At 39.9% G+C, this 24,074-nt stretch overlaps 1 protein-coding gene across 1 annotated transcript in view; it reads right to left on the reverse strand.

Moving 5' to 3' along the window:
* Positions 1-2,519: 2,519 nt before the first annotated feature.
* A2ML1 (alpha-2-macroglobulin like 1) overlaps positions 2,520-24,074 on the reverse strand; it is a 35,441-nt gene continuing 13,886 nt past the window's right edge. The window contains exons 14-33 of the mRNA XM_019713468.2: positions 23,822-23,915; positions 23,384-23,501; positions 22,545-22,773; positions 22,233-22,359; positions 21,060-21,181; positions 20,419-20,470; positions 19,971-20,054; positions 18,390-18,566; positions 18,172-18,253; positions 17,661-17,817; positions 15,059-15,133; positions 14,717-14,879; positions 12,789-13,003; positions 9,676-9,891; positions 9,376-9,503; positions 9,124-9,214; positions 8,215-8,283; positions 4,124-4,226; positions 3,644-3,685; positions 2,520-2,922 (exon numbers count right to left, since the gene is read on the reverse strand). Coding sequence (XP_019569027.2) covers positions 3,645-3,685; positions 4,124-4,226; positions 8,215-8,283; positions 9,124-9,214; positions 9,376-9,503; positions 9,676-9,891; positions 12,789-13,003; positions 14,717-14,879; positions 15,059-15,133; positions 17,661-17,817; positions 18,172-18,253; positions 18,390-18,566; positions 19,971-20,054; positions 20,419-20,470; positions 21,060-21,181; positions 22,233-22,359; positions 22,545-22,773; positions 23,384-23,501; positions 23,822-23,915 — 2,343 coding nt within the window. The 3' untranslated portion in view covers positions 2,520-2,922; position 3,644. The remainder of the gene's footprint in view (positions 2,923-3,643; positions 3,686-4,123; positions 4,227-8,214; positions 8,284-9,123; positions 9,215-9,375; positions 9,504-9,675; positions 9,892-12,788; positions 13,004-14,716; positions 14,880-15,058; positions 15,134-17,660; positions 17,818-18,171; positions 18,254-18,389; positions 18,567-19,970; positions 20,055-20,418; positions 20,471-21,059; positions 21,182-22,232; positions 22,360-22,544; positions 22,774-23,383; positions 23,502-23,821; positions 23,916-24,074) is intronic.

A 24,074-nucleotide genomic window follows, 5' to 3' on the forward strand; every position in this document is an offset into this window, starting at 1 on the left:
TGTCCTTGTTCCAGTTAGAAAGAAGATGGAAGGGTCAAATGCTTGCCCTGTGTGAGGCTTTGTCATCTTATTCAGAAGGGATTTATTGCCAGAGACTTCCAGTTACTTTTTGTTGTCTAGAATTCTGCCGCACGTTCACCCCTCACTGCAAGCGATTCTGAGAAGGTGAGTACTTTAGTTGGTCACCTTGCTGCTCCAAACAAAATTGTGCTTTTTGTTAGTGAGGAAAAGAGAATGGATACTAGGGAGGTATTATGAGTGTATACCATTGGGTATAAGCACTCAAGGATCTGACATTCTGGTGGGAGAGGTGGGCAGGTTAACAGAAAACATGACTTCAGTGGGTAAGTCCTCCATGGGAAGCACAAAGGGTGGAGGAGCAGAGAGGAGTTCTTCGGGAAGACATACTTACAAGAGTAGAAAACACACCTTAAGGTCATACCTTATAGGACTAGTGGAAGTCTTCCAGGAATAAGGGATGGAAAGGCTTTTCAAGCAGCATGATAAAAAGCATATATCAAAATTATGAGAGAGCATAGTAGGAACAGGCAACTAAGTGTAGTTTGGTATTCCTGGAGAACTAAGTGTGTGGCTGGAAGGCCAAAGATGGAGCTAGAGCGGCTGACACAGGAGGAACTCTCTGCCCTCCCCTTTTCTGCCTGAAAGCAGGGCATAAATGTCCCTTTGTGAAGATGTCTCCCCTCCCCTCTCCCATACCAGGAAGAGAAAAACCCTTATAGGAGATAGAAAGTCAGCATTGACTTGTATCTGCATAAACAAACCTTACTAAAATAACCTTTATTTTCCGTTCCTTTCCCCCAGATATTTACCTTCCCACAATTTACTACCCCTAGATGCCCAAACCCCTTTTGCTTTGTTTTGTAACTTCTCCACAATTTATCACCCTTTGTTAAAATGGTAATATAAGCCCCAGGGCCTGATTTTTGGGGTTTTCCCTTTTTTTCCTGTGAAGCCACCACATGCTTGTGAAAAAATAAACCTCTTCTCCTCGTAATCTGTTGTTTTTTTAACCAGTTTAATACACAGGCCACACCCACTGAATATAAAAGGGTAGAGAAAAAGTTTTTCCTTTCCTACATAATCCGCAGTCTAGAATCCTGGGGGTTTTCCCAGGCTCTCCCCTGACTCTCCTGTCTTACACCCAGTTAGTCACTGACAGCGGTGAGCTTTACTTGGGCCCTGGGCTCAACCTGGAGAAGCTGTTCCTGGCCACCTCTTCACCTCAGCCTGGGAAGGTGTATCTCCTGTGTAGTTCCACAACTTTCTGTACTTTCTTCTATCATTATTTTTGTCACACTGTATTATACCTTGTTAATTTGTTTATTTTCTCCCACCACTAGTCTGTGAGCTCCTTGAGGATAAAAACCTCATTTTATTTATATTTGCATTCCCAGGCTGGTAAAGTACCTGGCATATAATAAATGTATACATTGAATACTTACTATAAGTACTATAATACCAAGTATCACTTAATCCTTACGAACACCTTGCTTCTCAAATATGCACAAATGTTTACATTTCAGTAAGTTGAATAAGGGGTCACTTTTCTCATTAATTTTCTCTATTCCATGTAGTTGATAATTTAAGTCCTAAGAATATTCTTTTTCTCCTATCTGAAGCCTAAGAGATACAAGAACAGTTTCTGCAATCATTGAAAATGTTTTCTACCCAGATATAACCTTTTAGGTCTTGAGGATCACCACCTCCCTCCACTGCAAAAGAAGATGACACTCTGGTACGACCAAATGTAACAGAAGGTGGGGCTTCCAGTGAATGGGAGAAGCATTCATGACTGCCCTCTTTTCATTAGTGTTCTCTCTGTTCTCTTCCCATGATACTTGAGGGATAAGGCAGGTTTGGGGATAGTTTCCTTGGGTGTCCCCATCTTCTCTCACTTTGGGAACTACTAGGAGGATGAGGGCAGAGATTAGGGTAGAAGAGACAGGAAATAAATAGTTTATATAAGTGTGGCCCTGGGCTCAAGGAAATATTTCTGCATCGTGGATTCAACTTTTTCCTGACTGTGCATCAGAGTTTACAATCTACAGGAGCAATATCAGAGTGTGGATGTCCAAAGGAAAGGGTGTAATTATCTAGAGAATCTTGTCTGTTTAAATATCACTCATCTTTTCCCCCTATCTCTGTGCCTGCAACCCTGTCTCCAAAACAAAACATTGCTCTAAGGAAGAGCTTACATGATGATGGGTATCCCATGTGAGAAAGGGTTGGGGGATGGTACAGGAGGAAAACAACACAGAGAATCCTGGCTAGCCACTTTCTGGCTCTCAATCACTGTTTGCCCTGAGGTGACAGCTGGCCAGCACAGTCTCTTAATTAGGATTCTCTACTCCGACCCCACCCTAAATCCTTAGCACGATTCTTTGAGAAGTCTGAGTCAAGGGTTTACGGAAGAAGCCAAAACATGAGTTTTTTTTAAAAAGATAATGTTCATTATCTTTTGGTATCCACAGAAATATGCACGGAGCCAAGTGGACAGATTTTCGTTTCCAATAAAAGAAAATTTATTTTGCAGCCTGTTCCCAAAGCAGTAAATTACATCTTCCCTTAGATTTAACCTCCAGGAAATCATCCCTATTTTCCCTGGATCACCCTCTACCACCATCTTCTCTCTGGAGAGTCCCCTAAATGGCTAAACCACATCTTCTCCCTTAGTGACCTTCCCATGTAATTCCTCCTTTGTGTGATTATTACTAGCCCACCTCCCCCAACCCTTTATTCAAACATCTGTGAAGTAGTCAAAAGTAGCTGAGGTTCAGGCCTACTCATCTATTACCCACTCTCTAGTCAATCAGAGAAATCAAATTATTTGCTTTAAGAGGCAGAAGAATGCTGTCCAGTGTGGTCATTAAGGATTAATTTAATCTCTTTCCAACTTCTATCCTGGGGGAAAAAAACAAAAACAGAGGAAGACGTCATGACACTCAAAAAGTCTTCACATTTATAGAGGAGCTTTTTCCTATCTAATAAAAGAAAAAATCTCACAAAAGTATGATGAGACTATGAATAGTGTTATCTCAGGGGAGTAGAATCAGGTAATTTTCACTATTGTCTCAGTATGTTTATATGACAAAATGCATAATGTGGGGAGGCTGGTTGGTTCAGTTGGTTAGAGTGTGGTGCTCATAACACCAATGTGGCCTGTTTAATTCCCACATGGGCCAGTGAGCTGCGCCCTCCACAACTAGATTGAAAACAACGACTTGACTTGAAGCTGAGCTGCACCACCCACAACTAGATTGAGAACAAAGACTTGACTTGGAGCTGATGGGTCCTGGAAAAACACACTGTTCCCCAATAAAAAAAATTTTTTTAATGTATAATGTAAAAATAATTGGGAAAATTCATCAATTTCCAATCAGGAAAAATATTGTTTTTAAAAATCACATGGAACTCCTCATACAAATGCCAGTATTAACTTTTCTGATGTGAACTATGGAGATTATTACTCTCTCTTCAAGAGTTTAGGACAAAAAAGGAAAGGCCACTTTCTATCAAAAATAAGCTTCCAAAAGACAGTAACAGTAACTCAGAAGAAGGTCCCCTTAACTTCTGAATACTGCCACACCACCCAAAACCCCACCCTTCTCTCTTCTGGGCTTACCTCACTCACAAGGATCGGAATACTGAATTGTTGCCTGTTCATCTGTAAAACGAAATGACATATTTTATTACATTGCAGGCCTCACATATTCAGAGAGGAAATATTTCATAAAAGCTACTGCTTTAGCCCTTTTCAGAGGATCCCTACAGGTTATATTCAGAATTACAGGTAGGTTCCAATCACTAATATTTGCATAGTTGTGGTAAATTATTATTCATAGCAAGAATATTAAGAATAGCTGGCCCTTAGAGAACAATGGTGCACATTGTTCTTTTGGTCTATGGACTGCATCCTATAAAATATCTCTAATGCAGAGGATTCTTTTAAATGGCATATAATTAAATTAAAGTGTTTTAAGAGATCAGATAATGCAATTATGTGCTACTTGCCTTGGGAAGAAATATTTGTAAAATTAAGAGAGATATCATAAAGAATGTGCCAGAAATATGTTGGGAAATACAGGCAAATCTCAGCCCTCACCTGGTAGGTAGTAGTCATAGACTTTGATGGTTGCTGGTTTCAGGTTGGTGACCAATACGCTTTGGCTGATGGTGAAGATATAGGTTTGAGTCTTCTTACTGAGCTATGGGGAAGATAAACACAACATCACATTAAAACTAAAGTAAAAATAATACTGTATGTAATGTGCAGGTTAAAAGGCTTTTGCTGTCTTCACATAGATTTGTTGAAACCATTCTTTCTGTCCCTTCTGCCCTACGCCAGTCTTAAAGATATTACCTCCGACTGACTTCCTGGCTCTTTCTTCTTAGGATCTTACAGTTTCCGGGCACTTATATAAAATGGTTTCCTCCATTCTTGGTCTACTCTAATCCATGGCTCTTTCAGTAAATTAACTGAAGTGGCCAAAGAAACAGAAACATTTACTCCATCAGCTCTATGCTCCCTACTGGTTTTTTTTCTATTCATTCAGTTTCTGATCAAATGACATCTCCTCAAAGAGGCCTTTCCTGACCACCTTATTTTAAAATAGTCACATCCTGGCTTACTCCCACCATCACTATCCCCTTATCCTTCATAGCACTTATTATTACTGAAGACTACTGAATGTGTGAGTGTGCACACACATATATATGCATTTTTAATTTGCATATTGTTTGTCACTCCACTACCATATTACTTCCATAAGGGTAGGGATCATGTCTGTTATTTTTACCGCTGCATTTCCATCACTTCGAAGAGTACCTGGCATAAAGTGGCTGCTCAATAAATGTTTAACGAATAAGTGAATAAATGTAGAATTTAATACAATTGTATAAATTGATCTAATACAATAAGAAAATGAGATTCATGTTACACATTTAGATTTGGAGTTATAAATGCCTAATAGGAAGAGATTTCCAAAAGGATTTCTTTAGATACAGTGCCTCTGAAAAGGTGGTCCAAGAATGCTCAGGGATCCCCAAGACTATACTTGGGAGTCTGTTATGTCAGAATTATTTTTGTAATACTAATACATTATTTGCTTTTATCACCCTCATTCTCTTTTACATACAAGTGTACAGGGGTGGCTTGACATGTGATATTGCAACAGATTGACTATAGAAGCGGATAGGAGAATTTCACTCTCTGTGATTAAGCCAGATAGCAAAGCAAAAGTGTAAAACAATCTGATATTCTCTTTTTTTTGTTTGTTTGTTTTGAGAAATATAGTTCTTTTTCTTTTTTTTACCCCTTTCTTCCTCCCCCCCGCCCCACTCTGATTCAAGCCGTTGTTTCTCAGTCTGGTTGTGTAGGACGCAGCTCCCTGGCCCATGCTGGTATTATGTATGAGCCTTGTGCTCCCTCCCGGCTGAGGCAGTCGGTCGACAGTCCAACAGTCCTTTGGCCACTCACTGGGCTCATGGCAGCCCAGCTCCAGGGAGCGCTGTTGTTCACAATCTTAGCTATGGAGGCCCATCTGGGAATCGAACCGGTGACCTAGGCATTACGAGCTTGGCGCTTCCAACCACCTGAGCCACCGGGTCAGCCCTATAGTTATTTTTCATAAAATTGTTATATTAAAATATAGTGAGTTTATTATTGGTTTTTTAATGAACTAATAAATATTTTAAGATTTTTCTCAGTTTTAGTTTTCTAATAAGATAAGCATAAATAGGTGTAACCCACATCACTATAATCTCTTTGAGGTCCTCAGTAATTTAAGAGTGTAAAAAAGTCCTGAAACCAAACATTTTTGGGACCCCTGTGCTTGTCCATCATTTAGTTAACAAAGATGTAAAGTAAATAACTAATATAAAGCAAAAGAGAGCTGAGAAAGCAGTCTTAATATATGACCAAGTAGAATCTAAGGCAAAAAAATGAAATTATATGTGTGCGTCTGTACAAATCTAAGGCAAAGATATATATATAGATAATATACATACACATACATATATAATTAGGGCAAAAGAAGAACAGTATATACTAATAAAAGGGAAACTGAATAAGATTTGTTCATGAAAATATAAGTACCTTAATTACGTAGAAATATATCAAGAAATAACTGACAGAATTGGATAGATAAATGGATAAATCAACAATTATAATTAGAAGTTTTAACACACTCTTTCCAGAAACTTAGATCAAGTAGAAAAATAAGCAGAGATATCAAAGACCTGAACAATAGAAATAGCGATCTTGGATTTTTGATCTAGATCAAATTCATATCCAAAACAAAGGTAATAGACATTCTTTTGGAGCACACACTGAAGTTTCCTCCAAAAGACCATATGTTAGGTCACAAAAGAAACTTCTATATATTCCAGAGGATCACTATCATGAAGACTATGCTCTCAGAACATAATGCAAAATTAGAAATTAATAACAAAAGGATGCCTTTTAAAATCCCATTCATTTCCAAAACATTAAAATATAGAACTGAATGGAAATGAAAACAATGCTCGTCAAAAATTGTGAGACAGAGATAGAATGTGCTTAAAGGAAAATTTATAGTTTAAATTCATTAGAAAATAAAGAAGATTAAAAATGAACTCAGCATTCAACTTAAGAAGTAGGAAAAAAGTAACAGAAAATATCTTGCCTTCAGGCCAAAATAAAGAAGAAAAGAAATAACAAAGAAAGAAATTAATGAAACAGAACATCCAAACCAACCAAACAAATAACAAAAACAACAGAGAAGAAAAATAAAACCAAAAGCTATTTTTGCTAAATGTGAGTAAGATTGTCCTCTGGTGAAAATGATCAACGGAAAAGGAGAGGAGATACACAGAAAAGGAGAATAATCACATATATAATCATGAACATTGACTTTTAAACCATGAGACTTGATGTGTCAAATTAGAAACTGACTGACAAATTTGGCTGGATACATTGATGAACAGGTCATTACAGTCTCAGGAATGGTATCGTGGAAATTAGAGTCCCCAGCTTCTACTCCCACCTTGGCCACTGGTGAGCAGTGCGACTAGGACAAGCCACTCTTATGCTATCACTCCAGGCCTCCGTCTCCTTACATATAAGGAAGGTCACTGTGTGAGACTCAACGAAGGTATATATGAAAGCATCATAAACTCTGCAAAAATTTTAAACTATGCGTACATCATCATTTCAGGGTTGTTCCTAATAGACTAACCAGAGTTGTCTCAAAAGAAACTAAGCAGTGCTCACTCAAAATAACCAACCCCTGGCTCCCTGGGAGATTGAAAAAAAACACAGTTTGATGAATGAGCTGGTGAAGGAATAGGGAACTGGAAACAGATGTTAGTAACAATAATGTATTTTAATTGGAGGTACTCTTGTCTGTCAGTTGTACAATAAGGTTAGCTTTGTCCTTGTGTTGAACAGCATATGATTTCAACAATGTTTAGAACATTACTAGTCCTTGAGAATTTGTTTTGTTGATATGAAAGGTTACATACAATAAGTCTAATGATTATTAACATTACATTAACATCGTATCAATAGTAATGTTATTGAGGGCTTACTCTATACCAGGCACAGTTCTAAATATTTTTACATGCCTTAAATCATTTAATTCTTTCAATAGCTCTATGAGATAGATAACTATTTTTACCACTGTCCACCCTCATTTTACAGCTGAGGAAATAGACATTCAACAATTTTCAGCTGTAATGTTGCATGCTGTTACTTAGCACTTGAAATGTGACCACTCAGAATTGAGATATGCTTTAAGTGTAAAATACATACTGGATTTCAAAGATGTAGTAAGAAAAAAAATTGTAAATACTTCATTAACATTTTTGTATATTAATTATATGGTGAATTGAAAATATTTTGAGAGTATAAGGTTGAATAAAATATATTTGTGTTAAAATTAATTTTATCTGTTTCTCTTTACTTTTTAAAATGTGGTTACCAGGAATTTTTAAGTGACATAGATGATTCACACTTTGTATCTGTTGGACAGTGCTACTCTGGAGACGCATGAGGCAATGCTTTGGTATAACAGTATGGAGGCAGAATTCATTTCATGGTTGTGGGCTCATTCTCTCAGGTCCCAGTGTATGGGACACTAACATATATGGATTAGAAGAGAAGTTGCAAAGATACATAAACGATCAAGCTCTTTGGTTCAATTCTTGAATACCTACCTCTTCCAAGTAAATATTAAGTGTGTCAGTTCCAGATTCAACCTTCTTCACCAGTGGTTGCTGGAAAAGCTGAATAAGAAAGGAGAGAAAAAAGGAAACTAAGAGCCAGAGCCTTCCCTATCCCCTAGGGGAATCTTCCAAAGTTCTGTCATAATCAAGTAAATAATATATATGGTGGAAAAGGTAAGAAAAAGGACCAGAAACTATTACAAGTTCCATTTCATACATCTGATGCATGTTTGTAGCCCATTTAGATAATACAATCATGAGTTGTATATATACAGAGGGTGCCAAAAATTGTATACACATTTTAAGAAAGAAAAACTGTATTAAAATTGTAATACTCAATATAGACCGATAACAAAAGATGAATACAAGTCACATTTGACTTCTGCAAATACAAATGCTCAAATTGGTTACCATCAGCATCCAGACACTTCTGATTATGGTGAACTACTGCTTGAGGAACGTTGACCAAAGCGTCCACTTGTATACATTTTTTTGGCAGCCCCAGTATATATACTATGAAGCCCATGTCACCAGCTTTTAATGATAATGTTACCGTGTTTCCCCAAAAATAAGACCTAGCTGGACAATCAGCTCTAATGCATCTTTTGGGGCAAAAATTAATATAAGACCCAGTCTTATTTTACTACAACATAAGACCCAGTCTTTAATATAATATAATATAATAATATAATATAATACTGTATAGTATAATACTGTATAATATAGTATAATATAGTATAATATAATATAACATAATATTATATTATATAATACCAGGTCTTACATTAATTTTTGCTCCAAAAGACACATTAGAGCTGATTGTCCAGCTAGGTCTTATTTTCGGGGAAACATGGTATGTCTCTGGGAGCTACTTAAATGAAGTAAACAGAAGTGACTTACTAACTGATTGGTGCCCTCCATGGGACTAAAACCGGAAAGCATCTTCACTTCTACAATGGCCATATTGGAAGAGTTGCGACTCCCCACATAACTGAGAGTAGAAAGAAGCAAACCTCTGTGAGCCCATGATTTTTCCTTTCAGCACGCTCTATATCCCCAACACACACACACACACACACACACACACACACACACACACACACACCAGCTCAGCTTCTATGATCCACGTGCCAACCCCACCATCATCCTCACCTGGTGTGGATGGTGAGAGTCAAGGATCGAGGTGAAGTGGGTTGCTCACATCTAGCTTTTCCCATTTCCACACTAAGACTAAAGGTCTCCACATTTTTAGGAGGGAGAATGTTGTATCTCAGCACCGTCTAGTAGGAGGAAACAGATAACCTAATTAGAGTTGGGAAGAACTTCAGCGACTGTACAGTTCAAACTACTTTCCTTACAAATAAAGTAAATAGAAAGAAGGTTCTGCTGGAGGCGAAGATGCCCTCAGATTCTCCTTCACACACACATTCATTCTCATGGATCTCTCCTTACCTGCACATAGACACAGCCCTGGCCTGTGGCCTCCAAGGTGTACTCTCCAGGGACACTGGGCAGAGTCTCCTGCTGCAATACCAACCGGTTGGCAGCCTGAACACTGAAAGTGTGCTGGAAATTCTCAGTGGATTTTACAGCCAGATAGACTTCCTCAGAAGGCACATAGGCAGTAGTGGCATATTTGGCAAGTGCTTGGAGAGCAACTACAGTATCCTGAGGAAAACAATCAACCACATGCTTACCACTTTGTGAGCCACTGAAATTAACTTCAAACAATCCTATAACCTACATATCTGGTGGTGGTTCACTAGCTTAGATGATACCTCCTCTAAGTATCTAAGAACCCCAGAAATCATAATCTCTTGCCTGTATAGAAAATTGCCATCAAGTTATTATTGAACATCCATAAGTCACTAATCTAATCTCATATATTCATATTCAACAACCAAACCTAGCTTCAGAATGGGCTATTGTTAGAAGCAAATGGATAACTGTTTAGTATATATTTTGCAATTTCCTTATTATTACAGCAGTAACTTGAGAGCCCTAGAAATTGCATGTTCTTCAAAGTTATTTAGCTGTGTAATGATCTTCGATGGCAGTTTGAGAGGTTATTAGGAAATCCTTGGAAAATCCTTCCTTGTTGTCAAAGGCTTCTTAGCCATTATACCATATGACAATCTTTTCTTTATCTGGGGTTAAGACAGATAAATAATCACTAAGTGTGGCATCACATAGTTTGAACCTTTCTATTCTGAAAACATTTTATCTTTATTTATATAAATTACAACTAGGGGAAAGATAAAAAGAATGGCGTGCTCAGCAAAATTTTCCTATTTTGTTCTGTTATGAGAATTCCTACATGCTTAACACTTTGTAAAATATCTATTACGTAATAAAGGAATCCCACTTCTTCCTATCCCAAATGGAAAAGAACATTGTATTTAGATATTACACTGTCATATAAAAACAGGAAGACAGGTCACCACCCTGGAGAAGCTGTGAACAAGTTATACGTGTGCAGCTTGACAACCTACAAACAATGTTTTTGGTACCCTCTGTGAACTGGGGCCAAGGAGGTCTTTATTGCTTGGACATGTGAAAACAATTCAAGGAATGGAACATCACCGTGAGCTGAAAAATTGATGTGGGGGATACATGACTTCCTGTAAGAGCCAAGGATTTTATTGAAAAACAATTCTGACACATACCTGTCACTGAGAGTTCTGAAATTTCATCCACTACTTTCTAATATTATATATTACAATTATTTAGGGTTCTGCAAGAAGAAGTCTTTCCTGATCTTTGACCAAGAATTTCCCTGAAATAAGGAAGCATAGTACCATATAATTTTTTTAAATTCCAGTTAAGTCATTACCATACTCAAACTCAGTGCTCTTAACACCTTTACCAGATACTCCATTTATTAAAATCTGCTCATTCTTCCAGGCCTAATTTACATGTTATACCTTCAATGGAACTAGCCCTAATTTCAACACAATAGAATCTCTATGAGAACAATAAATATATTTTCTTACTTACTTCTGTATCCTTGGTGACTTGGACATGGTAGGTATTTAATATTTGCAGAACAAATGAATTAATGACTAGTTTCTTTGTGATCATCTAAAATCATCTTTGTCGCATTATTTGAATTTATCATATCCTTTTTTTCCCCTACTGCCACCCCACTAATTCAATTTCTCTTTACTCCTAATCTAAACAAATGAAAAAATCTCCTGATCTCTTCAAATTCAGTCTCCCTCCTCTCAATCATCCCATATACCAAGTAACAGATTAATCTTTCAGAAACAAAGTTAAAAAAAATTAATACCTCCTCAGAATTAGGAACAAACTTGAGTCTGATGTACAAGGCCCTTCATAAAATGACCCTTTCCAATGTAAGTCCCTTTATGCTTCAGCTAAGCCAGTTTTCCCAACAGCCATTCCATACTTTTACAAATGAGTATCTCTAGTCACATCATTCCCTCTTCCTTTCAATATCTGCCTTCCAAAATGTTTCATATTCTTTTAGATCTACCTCAGTGCCATTCCCTTGTGAAGATTTTTCTTATCCCTCAAGCTTATATACACTCTGACTTTTGAATTTCAATATTATGTACCTTTCATTTTTCTTACGTTTTACATATAGTATATCAGATCCTGCTTTGTAATATATAGACATTTTCCTAGCTTTCCTTCCAGATTGTGAACTTCTTTTTTCTTTTTTTATTGGGGAAGGGGAACAGGACTTTATTGGGGGACAGTGTGTACTTCCAGGACTTTTTTCCAAGTCAAGTTGTTGTCCTTTCAATCTTAGTTGTGGAGGGCGCCATTCAGCTTCAAGTTGTTCTTTCAGTCTTAGTTGTGGAGGGCGCAGCTCAGCTCCAGGTCTAGTTGCTGTTGCTAGTTGCAGGGGGCACAACCCACCATCCCTTGTGGGAGTCGAACCGGCAACGTTGTGGTTGAGAGGACGCACTCCAACCAACTGAGCCATCCGGGAGCTCAGCGGCAGCTCAGCTCAAGGTGCTGTGTTCAATCTTAGTTGCAGGGGGCAGAGCCCACCATCCCTTGCAGGACTTGAGGAATTGAACTGGCAACCTTGTGGATGAGAGCCCACTGGCCCATGTGGGAATCGAACCGGCAGCCTTTGGAGTTAGGAGCATGGAGCTCTAACCACCTGAGCCACCGGGCCGGTCCCCAGATTGTAAACTTTTTAAAGACTGTATCTTACTAGCTTTTTAATACCTAAAGTAAGAGGTATGTCTATAAAATCTTGATTGTATGCTTACAGATCCCATAATTAACTTTCTAATTTATTAATATATAAATTTAGCCATAATTATATATGTCCTCTTTGAATATATAACATGAATCTCATGATGTTTCATACTCTACAAAAAAAGAGCATTAAATGCATATTATAATATTTATGTGCTCATATGACCCAGTTTTATGAATCCTTCTATACATTTTCACACGCTTTTTCTCCCTCTGCATGGAATTATAAGTCCCTGGACTTAGAGGGCAAGGACAATAGTTTTTCCTCCATCTCCACATAGGATTCTAGTCCTACCTGATAAGTGGCAGTAAGAAAGCACAGTATTTACCTGAGTGGAAGAGAAGCCCCCATATGCATTGCGTTGCTTGGTCAACCATGCCACTATGCCAGTGGCCTTGGCTATCTCCTTTTGAGTCAGGCTGCCTTTGTTAAGCCATGCCAACAATACATATGCCGTAAGTTCCACATCTACAGCCATAGGCTGAGACCACGGGCTGGCATCCAATGACCCAGTAGGTTTCTGGCTCCAGTGAATAGACTCTCCTATTAAGAAAGAAGTATAATTAGGAAGGTGTTGGAAGGAAATGACTTTCCCATATTTACTTTGTAAGTGCTACACCTTAAAGCAGAAAACGTACCAAACATAAATTAATCACGAGTTAGAAAAAATATTTATCAGAATCTTTTCTGATTTATTGGCCATAATATTTATGCAGAGATGTGTGTGTGTGTGTGTGTGTGTGTGTGTGTGTGTTTATACCCACACATAGTTCCTCAATGTAAAGCTGAGAGCATCAATAAATGCTTCCAGCAATTATATGAAAACCACTTTTGTTAATTTATAAATTCTAATGCTAATGGAGATAGGTAAGTAGAAACTACTCATAAAAATCTCATGTGTTTGGGCATTTTTGAACTTATAGAATTTTATTAATTTTCAGCATTTATTTTACTTTTACTTAATTTATATATTAGTAAAATAGTTGTTTAACATTTTAAGAAAAATAAAAATGGCAGAATATGCATAAGAACTCTGAGAAACCATAGAAGAAATGCTACTGAGGGTGAGCAAATCTAAACTCTGTGATAGCCAAGGAGACAGAAGACAAAGAACAACTAGCAATGAGAAGAGTGGAAGCTAGAAATCTAAGTAAATATAAGTTTAGAGATAATAAATAATCAACAGGAGGCAACTGATTGGAAAAACTTAACAGAAAACATGTGAGCCTGCAATATAAGCTAATGAAGACGAGATCACGTTAAATCAATGTATACTGGAACAGGTATCACTCTCTGAGGCACCTATTTCATGAATAGAGTTGCTTATACACAGGCCAGAAAACTACCCAAAACCTATACGAGAGGACAACTTGGCAATGACATTCATATAAATGAAAGCTGAGATTAATTTTTGCCTAGAAGTACAATTTTTACATACAAGGCTAGATAAATAAAATGCATTAATATTTTCTATACAAGATCTGTTAGAACATCAAATATTATTCTAAACATCTACGGTTTTAAAGGGACCTTGAGAAATCTCTAAGTTTAAATATTACCTCATCAACCTCAATAATCTTTTTTTTTTTTTTTTTTTTTTTTTTTTAAATTTATCACTTTCACCATTTTTTTTTTTTCATTTTTTTTTTAAAGATTTTTATTGGGGAAGGGGAACAGGATTTTATTGGGGAACAGTGTGTACTTCCAGGACCTTTTTTTCCAAGTCAAGTTGTCCTTTCAGTCTTAGTTGTGGAGGGCGCAGCCCAGCTCCAGGTCCAGTCGCCGTTGCTAGTTGCAGGGGGCGCAGCCCACCATCCCTTGTGGGATTCGAGGAATTTAACTGGCAACCTTGTGGTTGAGAGCCCACTGGCCCATGTGGGAACCGAACCAGCAGCCTTCGGAGTTAGGAGCACGGAGCTCCAACCGCCTGAGCCACCGGGCCGGCCCCCAACCTCAATAATCTTAACTAAAGAGTTGCTAAATACCTGCGAAAGGATGATTGTACAATTCCAGTAAGTTTTCTGACTAGCTTCTACCATCTATTTTCTTTTCACATTAGAAATACAACAATGCCTTTGAGGACTTACATGGACTTTCCTACAAAACTCTCAACAATGATTTTATGACAATAACTTTCACTAAAATAAATCCTAGAATTGAATGAATGTATGTGGGACTATGGAGACTAGGGAAAATTATAGATAATTCACAGCATAGTCTCAAAATTTCAAAAAACTCTTAAAATGGCCAACATACCTGAGATGATAGCCTGTTTATCTAACTGTTCCAGAAGAATGTTTCTGATGTCCATCTCTCCAGCCAGAGAGAAAGTATAAGCTAGTAGGGCCTGTGAGTAGAGGTTGGTGGTGGAGGAAACAGAATTCTTAAGACACTGCAGACCCTGACTCACCATTGGATCCTAAAAAGTAAAAGTGAAGAACTGAATTTATAAAGCATTTCTTGTAAAATGGGAAGTGATAAGGAAATCATCCTCCCTTCTCTGAGTTTAAAAGGCTGAATGAGAACAAAAATAGGTGAATTGCTCTAGAAATAGGTATGATAAGAAGAGTAGAAAGAAAAGGATCCAGAGAAACTCACATCTATGGTTTTTCTCATCTCCAGCAATGCAGCTGTAATATATGAGGTCAAGGAGATTTCATCATCAAGACCACCCTAGAGAGAAACAGAGACAATAAGTCAGGGCAGCAGCCAGCACAGGTAAGAATTATGTGCAAATTACAAAACGGTGCCCCTGCTCTGAATGGATGAATTATTTAAAAAAAAAAAAGCACTCCTTTCCACAAGCTGACTGAAGCTCAAAGCCTTTAGCACACACAATGAGGGAGGGCTGGCTGGACCTCAATACTGTGCAGCCTGACACAATAGCACACACAAGGGGTAACATGAGGTCTTCAGCTCTGAGAGGGTATTTAGGAAACCCAAGGGAAGGGGTTAGAAAGGATGAGATGTTAAGGGGGTGAGGGGCAATAAGGGGAGAATCTCTTATTCTCAGTTTTTTACTGAATCTGAGCCTCCTCAAGTGGATGTCCCCTCAAGTAGCACAAAGCCCAACTTCTTCTCCAGGGGAGATTAGGTGACACCTTCCCAGTTGAACGTCTTTCACAGAAAGATTTAGCAAGTTTAAAAAAAATATTTAATCTAAATTATCCTCATTCTATATATAAAAGAACAACACTTTAAAAAGTTAAATAAGGGGTGGCCGGTAAGCTCAGTTGATTAGAGCATAGTGCTAATAACACCAAGGTTGCCTGTTTGATCCGTACATGGGCCACTGTGAGCTGTGCCTTCCTTAAAAAAAAAAAAAAAAAAAGTTAAATAGCTTGTTCAAGATTACACAGCTAATAATCAGGAGTGGGACTTGAACTCTGGAGTTCCTGTGGCAAAGCACTAAGTTTAACTAGTGATAAGTTTCTTGATAGACTGGCCAACTCTGATAAGGAGGAGGAATACCTCTGGGATCTTGTTCTAGTCAAGCCCTGGCTTATACTACTCCCAGGTATATTTCACACAGTGTATAAGAGAAGAGAGAGACTTGGGGGGGTGGGGGCACTGATAAGATCCTGCATAAGGAACACAAACGAATTACATGTACAGAGATTATTTTTCCAGTGCTCGAGATTTTTACCCCTGGAACAGCAATGTAAACAATTTCTCTAGATAAGTTCGTACAAATCTCTCTCACCAGTATGTTCTGAATTGAACAAGTTATCCTGCAGCATCAATACTGCCCCCTGTGTTTGGGAAGGGACAGGCAATGCCGTGAAGGGGTGAGAGCAATACCTCTAGAGTCCAACTGCTGTGGTTCAAATTAATCCTAGCACTCATTAGCATTCACCTTGAGCAGTTTACTTATTCTCTGCACCTTAGTTTCTTCATCTGTAAAATGTGATTAATAGTGGTATATCAGTACCTAGCTCATTGATTTGCTGTAAACATTAAATAATATCAAGCAAAAACAGTACTTAAAACAGTGCCCAGCAGAGAGTAAACTCCTTACAAAAGACACTGGGCTGGCTATTAGTCCCCAGCAGAGCAAATGCTTTGCCTCCAATTTAGGGAGTTAGAAAAAGGCTCAGAGATCTCCTAGTCCAGTGGTTCTCAAAATTTAGCAAGCATCAGAATAGTCATGGGGATGTAAAGTACAGCTTAGGGAATATAGTCAGTAATATTGTAATAACTATGTATGATGTCAGGGTGTGTACTAGATTTCCGGGGGGATCACGTTGTAAGTTTTATAAATGTCTAAGCACTATGCTGTACACCTGAAACTAATGTAATATTTAATGTCAACTGTGACTGAAAAATAAAAAACTTAAAAAATAAAAGAATAAAAATAAAAATAATCAAACCTGAAAACAATTTTAGCAAGTATCAGAATCACCCAGAGGGCTAGTTAAAACACAAATTGCTGGCCCACACTACAGATCCACCCCCCAGAGTTTCTCAGAGTAGGTCTGGGGTTGGGGCTGGAATTTGCATTTCAAAGGAGCTTCCAGGTGATCCTGAGGCTGTTGATCTGGGACCATACTTTGAGAACCGCTTTCTAGCCATATTCTCATTTTACAGACAGGGAAGCTGAGGCTCAGACTGGTTAAGTATATTGACCAAGTGTGGGGACAGAGCCAGGAGTGCAGTTTCCAGGCTCTCGTCCTCACGTGGAAAGGTGCTGGCTCAGGTAGTAAATGGCCATCAAGTATGATTGGATGGCCATCAGCTGTGGCTAGTTGGCCATCAGCTGTAACCAGTGAGCCATTGGCCACTAATATAACTGCCGTAGCTACGCTAGCAACAAATGGGGGCTAGCAAGAAGATGGTGGCTGAATTAGCAAGCGTGGATTGCACCTAGCAAGTGGGCTTGGTTGGTTGGCAGAAAAGCTGACAGCAGGTTGCAGATCATGTGGCTTCTGGTACCTGTGTCTCCAACCCAGCTGTCAGCGAGACTATAGTGGTATGACACCCCTATCTATGGCTCTGTGGGTGTTCCTTTTTGGCCTCACCATGTCCTGCGTTCTTATGCGAGGAGCGGGACTAGAGACCCTTCATGCCACCCAGCATGACACCAAGCCACCCAGAGCCAGGGCTGAGACCTGAATAATACTGGCTCCCAGGCCAGCGTTTTTTCAACTCTGCTCAGTCAGAGGTCCAAGTTCCTCCAGACACAGTGGTGGGAGAGCCGCACCTTCATAGCTGTGTGAATGAGCTTTCCCACATTGGCATAGCAGCCGCTGGGGAGCTGGTTTCCTGCCAGCCACTCGAGAGCATCGTGGATGTTCTTATCATCAATGAAGATGAATTCCTGAGCTTGGCCAAAGCACTTGGTGACAAAGGCTGTCAGCCTATATGGGTAAAGGGAGACACGGCATGAAGGGGGATTTCCAGCTGAGGATGCGAGAGTTCTATAGTTTTTTCTGGTGTGTGGTTCCAGAAGAGGAGGTGAGAAAACAGAATTCCTAGGAGGCTTGGAAAAGGGAGGCATTAAGAGGCATTAATGGGGAAAAGGACTCAGGAGGCACAAAGTCAGGAAGAAGGGTGAGGGGCTTGACCATACATGAAGCTGAAATAAACAGTATTAAGGAGGTAAAGGATAGAAAGAAGGAATGGGATTAAGGGGACAGGTAAAGGAATAGTTTCACAGGGTCCAGGAATTATTCTCTGGGATACAGAACACATTGGGAATTGGGCAATGTTACCATGTGTTTCCATTTCCATCCTGCTCCCCAAAGGCACTGTATGAGCCGTTGCTATGCTTGTACATTAGCTCCTTCTGGTACCCTGGGAAGACAGACATAGTTTTTATATGACAGTGACAACTTCAAAAAACACCCCCATGGCTTTCAAGGATGTGGGACACTTCAGGGGGTGAACTGCCCTAGTGAAGGTGTCCAAGAAGATGACTGAACCAACTCACCTAGCTCCAGGAAGCCCACTGCCCGGGACCTGATTTCCTTGGTCAGCAGCCCAGACTTCTCCAGGTACTGCAGGACGTAGATGATGGGCGCAAACAACACCATGTTCTGTTCCCCACAGCCACTTGGCATCTGCACCAGGTTGTCTAGGTTCTGCAGGGCTGTGCCCATAATGTCCCCTGGGATCCAAAAAGAGAAAGAATGGGGAAGGTAGAAGCAGGAACCCTTAACAGTTATCATTCACTCAACAAACATGTATTAGCTATCATTTAGTGAGTATCTATTCTGTGGCCTGGGAGACAACAAGTCAAATACAGTCTCTACCTCAAAGAGCTCATGGTCAGAAGGGCAATCACAATCCATTACAATTCTAATCATTCTAAACAGTTATAATATAGTACTACAATATTGGGAATGTATAAGGTGCTGGCGTACACAGAGCGGTTACATAGGTCACCTTAGGGGGTTCAGGGCTTTTAAGAAAACATGTCACTGGAAATGATGAGTGGTGAAATCAACCTGTGGTACTTCGACTCAATCTTTAAGTTCCTCCACTGCCTATAAGTACATCACCCTCCAAATCACCAAGTCCCTCCCAAACTCGCACCATCCTGATACCCTTTTCCAAGTTATATCTACTGACCCCTCCATTTACTTCATAAGCCAGGAAGCCTGATATAAGTGACTCGTGAACATCTGCATTTCAGCCATGGTGTTCAAGTCACGTATATAAATACGTACTGAATGTCAACTGTACTAGAAATAGAATTTAAAAAGACATGGCCCTTGTCCTCCAGGAGCTCACAATACACGATGGAAGATAGGCAGTAAGCTACACTACAATTATCATGTTGTGAATGCTCTACCAGAGATATGAATCAAATACAGTCAAAATGGAGAAATTTTAACCTGGAAGGGACTTTGGTTGGGGGTAAAAGTAAAAAGAAGAACCTAACTTTTCTTGAGCTCCTACTATGATCTAGACATTTTGCTGGGAACTTTATATTATATTTAATCTTTATACACCAATCCTGAGAGGTAGGTTATTATCACTGTCTTACAGGAGGGAAAAGAAGGATCAGAATTGTTCACTAACTTATTCAAGGTCACTATTAAATGGCACAACTGGGATCACAAGAGTGATATGATTTTCAAGCACATGCTTTTCTACTCACTCCCTCTCCATGCCCAAAGAAGAGACGTGTACTGCCTTGGTAAATATGGTTGACTCTTCCCCCAAAATTTATCAAATAGGTAAATTCCTCATTTTTCAAATGGCTGTTGCAAACATTTTGTCTCTCCTCTACCCAATCAATGGACCACCTAACCCTAAATACATATCAAGCTTCAATGACCTTTAGCTTCCTCCTGCCCAGACTCCTTTCTGTTTTTAACTAGAACACGTCTGTCTAATCCCAGCCATACTGTTACCTATAGCCTGTATTTGACCACTATATAAAAAAATGTCTTCTTCCTTCATCACTTCTAATCCACCACACCTTCCTTCAGGTAGGTATACATGCCCCACCCCACTCCACAGCCTCCAGCCCCACCTTTTGAACCCAAAATCTCTAGCTGCTTACCCAGAACAGAAACATAAGCTTTGGTTGAATCAGGAACAACATCTACAGGGAGGTCCAGGGAGATGGATTCTGAAGCCACTTTTCCTGTGAGAGGGAAAGAAAAGGTGAAACAACAGAAGATGGTAAGAGTGGGGTTCACAAGTCCAAACATAGAAAAATGTTCCATAATCCAGGGTGTTCCATAACCTGGTACTTTCTATGGGACGGAGGCAGACTTTTTTTTGAACCTATTCATTGTGATCTTTGCTGAAAATGCATTCTAAGAGTCTTGATTGTGTATTACACTTTCTCTTCTTCATCCTGCCTCTCAGCTAATTGGTCCCTTTTGGGAATGGCACCCCTAGATACTCCTATACCGTCTTGTCCTGTATATTCCTCATTATGACTAAGAAAATCTTCAGTTGCCTAAGGGAATTCACACCACCAGCCCCTCTCTGAGTTCACCCACCTTTGGGGCACAGCAATGAGCTGTGTGTCTTCTCCACAAGGACTCCCTCTGGCTGACATAAAGAGAGACATGGACAGGTGAAGATAACGAAGATGAATGTCAGGGCAGGTGGCACTGAAGGAATAGGAAGGGGAAGGAAAATGGGGAGAAAAGGCCCTCCCTGTGCCTCCCGAGCTTCTCTTGGCGCTGGAGAGAACAGAGCTTCTCTTTGAAGCCCAGAAGGACTCCATTTCAACCCAGGAATGGGCCTCTCAGTAAAACTCTTTTTGGTCAAGGGCTACAGCTAAGGACAAGTTTAGGAAGCTTCCAAGAAGCAGAATTATAATGGAGCTCATGATAGGATTTTTAAAAAGAAGCTAATGATGACCTTAGGGATTTTGATAAGAGAAACTAACATTCATTGAGTGTCTACAAAGTACCAGGCACTAATAAAATGTATTAGGCACTTTCATAGACCATCGATATTGATTAAGCAAATAGTTAGAGGCAGAAAGGGGCCAGGAAAGGAGAAAGGTAAGCTACCTGATTGGAGTTGGGGTAAGACTGCTGTGAGATACTAAATGGCATGGTTAGACACACACCAAACATCCATAGGTTGATTGCTCTCTCTCCCTCTGAAGCTAGGCCTGCAGAAAACTCACCTTGACCAGAACCGGTTTGATGAGTGTGTCACTCCGGCCCTTTTCTGGAACAAATGCTTTCCGACCCCCACAGAGTTCATTGCTGTCCAGAATCTTAGTGCTAATAGTAAAGTTTACATGACCTGAGAAGAAAGAAGGAGAAAGGAAGGCATTAGCCCTGTTGCCAGGGGTACTAATGAAGTCTTTCCCCCCCTAGATCAGTGCTTCTCAAACTTAACGGCGTACAAACTCCAATTCAGTAGACCTGGGGTAGCACCTGTATTCTACATTTTTCACAAGCTTCCAGGTAATGTCAGTGATGCTGATACAGTGTGTCGGCAGCCTCTAAGGGCCCCCAATGATTACTGCATCCTGATATTTACACTATTGTGTAATCCGCTCTCATTAATGAAGATTTAGTGGCTCATTTCTAATGAAGACGATAGGGCAGAAGTAATGAGATGTCATTTCTGAGATTTGGTTTTAAAAAAGACTGCAGCTTCTGTTTTGGGTGAACTCTTTCCTTTGAATCTCTCGCTCTGGAGAAATCCAGCTGTTCTTGTGAGGAACAGAGGCTATGGAATGAAATTGGAAGTAGATTTTCTCCCAGTCAGGTCTTCAGATGAGAACACAGACCTGGCTGACAGTTTGACTGGAGTTTCATGAGACACCTTGAGCCAGAGGCACCCAGTTAAGCTGCACTCCGATTACTGACCCACAGATACTGAGTGATAATGTTCATTCTTTTAAGCCACTAAATTGTAAGGTAATTTGTTAAGCAGCAGTGGATAACTAATACACCTGAAGACTGTACTTTGAGTTGCAAGGAACTAATCCATGAGCAAATACTAGAGTTAGTATGGTGATGAAATGAGTTAATCTATGTAGAGCAATTAGAATAGTGCCTGGCCCATAATAAGCACTTGGTTAGTAACGTGATGATACATCCCCAGTCCTGGCAGAAATATTAAGAGCTCTCCCTTTCACACTCAAAATAGTCCAGTTTGGATAATTCTTTAGGTCATCTATCAAAGAGTATTTGCTTATTTATTTGTAACATAGACTTAGGAAGGAGAAAAACAGAGACAAAAAAAGGAAAGAGGAAACAAAGCAGATGCAGTAAAGGATGGAGTTCTCAATCTCTGACCTTTTGCTCTGTGCTTTCCCTCCCCAGCTACCACTTCCTTCTCTTACCTAATTTGATGGCTGTGATATTCCAGTGATAGGTTTTTGCTTCATCCGCACAGAGACAGCTGGAGGCTTGAGAATCTGGCCATGATTCTACTCGGTACTCATCTGATTTAGCCAGAGTAGTCTGAACCTGAAAAGGATGTTTAAGAGATGAAGGGTATGAGCAAAGGAGATGGCACATAGAGGCTTAGGAAAATGTGGGCTAAAACACCAGCATTGCCATCTCTTTCTCAGGCAAAACTGATACGCTTCCATTTAGGGACAAACTTAGGGTGTGGGGTGCTTGCATCTACTTCCTGTATCCCCAGTTCTTACCCTGATGCAATCCTTTAGATAATTGAAGATGGTGGCAGTAAGACGAAAGGATTCCCCACGAACCACGGAGTAAGGGAGAGTCAGATCAACAAAGAATGGCTTGAACGCAGTCAGTCCAACAGTGGGTGAAAGACCAAAGCCATGGGACTGGGAGGTGCAGAAAGTCATGGCCTTCCACCTGGTGATGGTATCAGGAACCGTGAGGTAGACGGCCTCCTTCCCTGAGTTACTGTGAGGACACGAGAAGCCAGGTGAGGCAGACAGCAGGAGAAAGAGAGCATTTGGGAATTAAACTACAAATTTATCTGCAGAAGTGAATTTTTTGTTGTTGTGCCTGGGAGGAAAAGCAGAGTCAACTGGACTGGAGAACACGTGAATCTCAGACTGTGACTCTTCAGGTGAACGGAGATGTACAAACACAGGAGAAGGGCAATGCCTGAGTAAGTTGGGTGTGGTATGTGTGAGTGGGCCTGTGTGTGCAAACATATCTGAATGAGAGGCCAGTGCTCTCTGAATCTATGAAGACAGGTGCCCGTATGGTTTGTCAAATGAGCAGGTAAGCAGTGAGCAAGAATCAAACTAATGTCAATATGTCCCTTTAAGTTTGTGTGGACCTGAAGTGAGAATGCACTGTCTGCACTGTGTGAATGTGAAGACGTGTGAGTTTGTTTTGAGTGATTATATATGGTTGTATAGGAATTCAGGGAAAGAAACACGTTCCCACATCCCCATTAAACCTTCTTGGCTTGAGACTTAGATTCTTTAGAAATGATCTGGTCCTGAGTTTTCTGCTGACTCCACACTGTATAATCTTGCTGTACCACTGAGGTATCACTTACCCAACAGGAAACAGCTCCCAGAGCCAAGTCTCTGGGAAGTATTGGCGGACCTGAGAATCCTCTGACCGAATTGAAGAAGACGATGACCCAAAAGCCCCTGGAGCAATATGATCACTTTCTAAGGAGACCAAGAATAAAGGAATTTTAGAAAATAGAACACTTCTGTTGTGAGATAAATTGAGGTGAAGAGACTACTAATCACAAGACCAGTGACAGACACAGAGATTTGGCCAGGAAATGAGTAGATAAAGCCTTCAGACTTCAAAAGCCCTCCCCAGAGAGAAAGATTCTTGGGAAACTGCCTGCATCTATGACCCACAACCTACTATCATTCTGAGGCTAGAGGCTCAGGGCAAGAACAGGAGGCAAAGAGGGAGCTTTCAGAGTTCCATAATTCTAAAGCTCTCAGTGACCCCACAAGCCGCAGGGGTAGCTTACCTCCACCCATTGTGTTGCTATATTTTGCAGACTGGTGACTGCAATCTACTGGTTTCTTGATTTTGGCATTGGACAGTATTTTCAGGCCCATGTTCTGATAAGTACCAAAGAGAAAAGCAAAAATATTAAGTCCCCTCCCTTAGTACAAGAGCTACCTGCCTAGGAATTCTACCCTCAAAGTGTTGAACTAAGGCATCCCTTTCCTATTAATGGGAAGACTGGTGGTTATTACCCAATACTCAGCCACCAAGAT

The sequence above is a fragment of the Rhinolophus sinicus genome, linkage group LG02, assembly GCF_036562045.2.
Source record: "Rhinolophus sinicus isolate RSC01 linkage group LG02, ASM3656204v1, whole genome shotgun sequence".
In the NCBI taxonomy this organism is placed as follows: domain Eukaryota; kingdom Metazoa; phylum Chordata; class Mammalia; order Chiroptera; family Rhinolophidae; genus Rhinolophus; species Rhinolophus sinicus.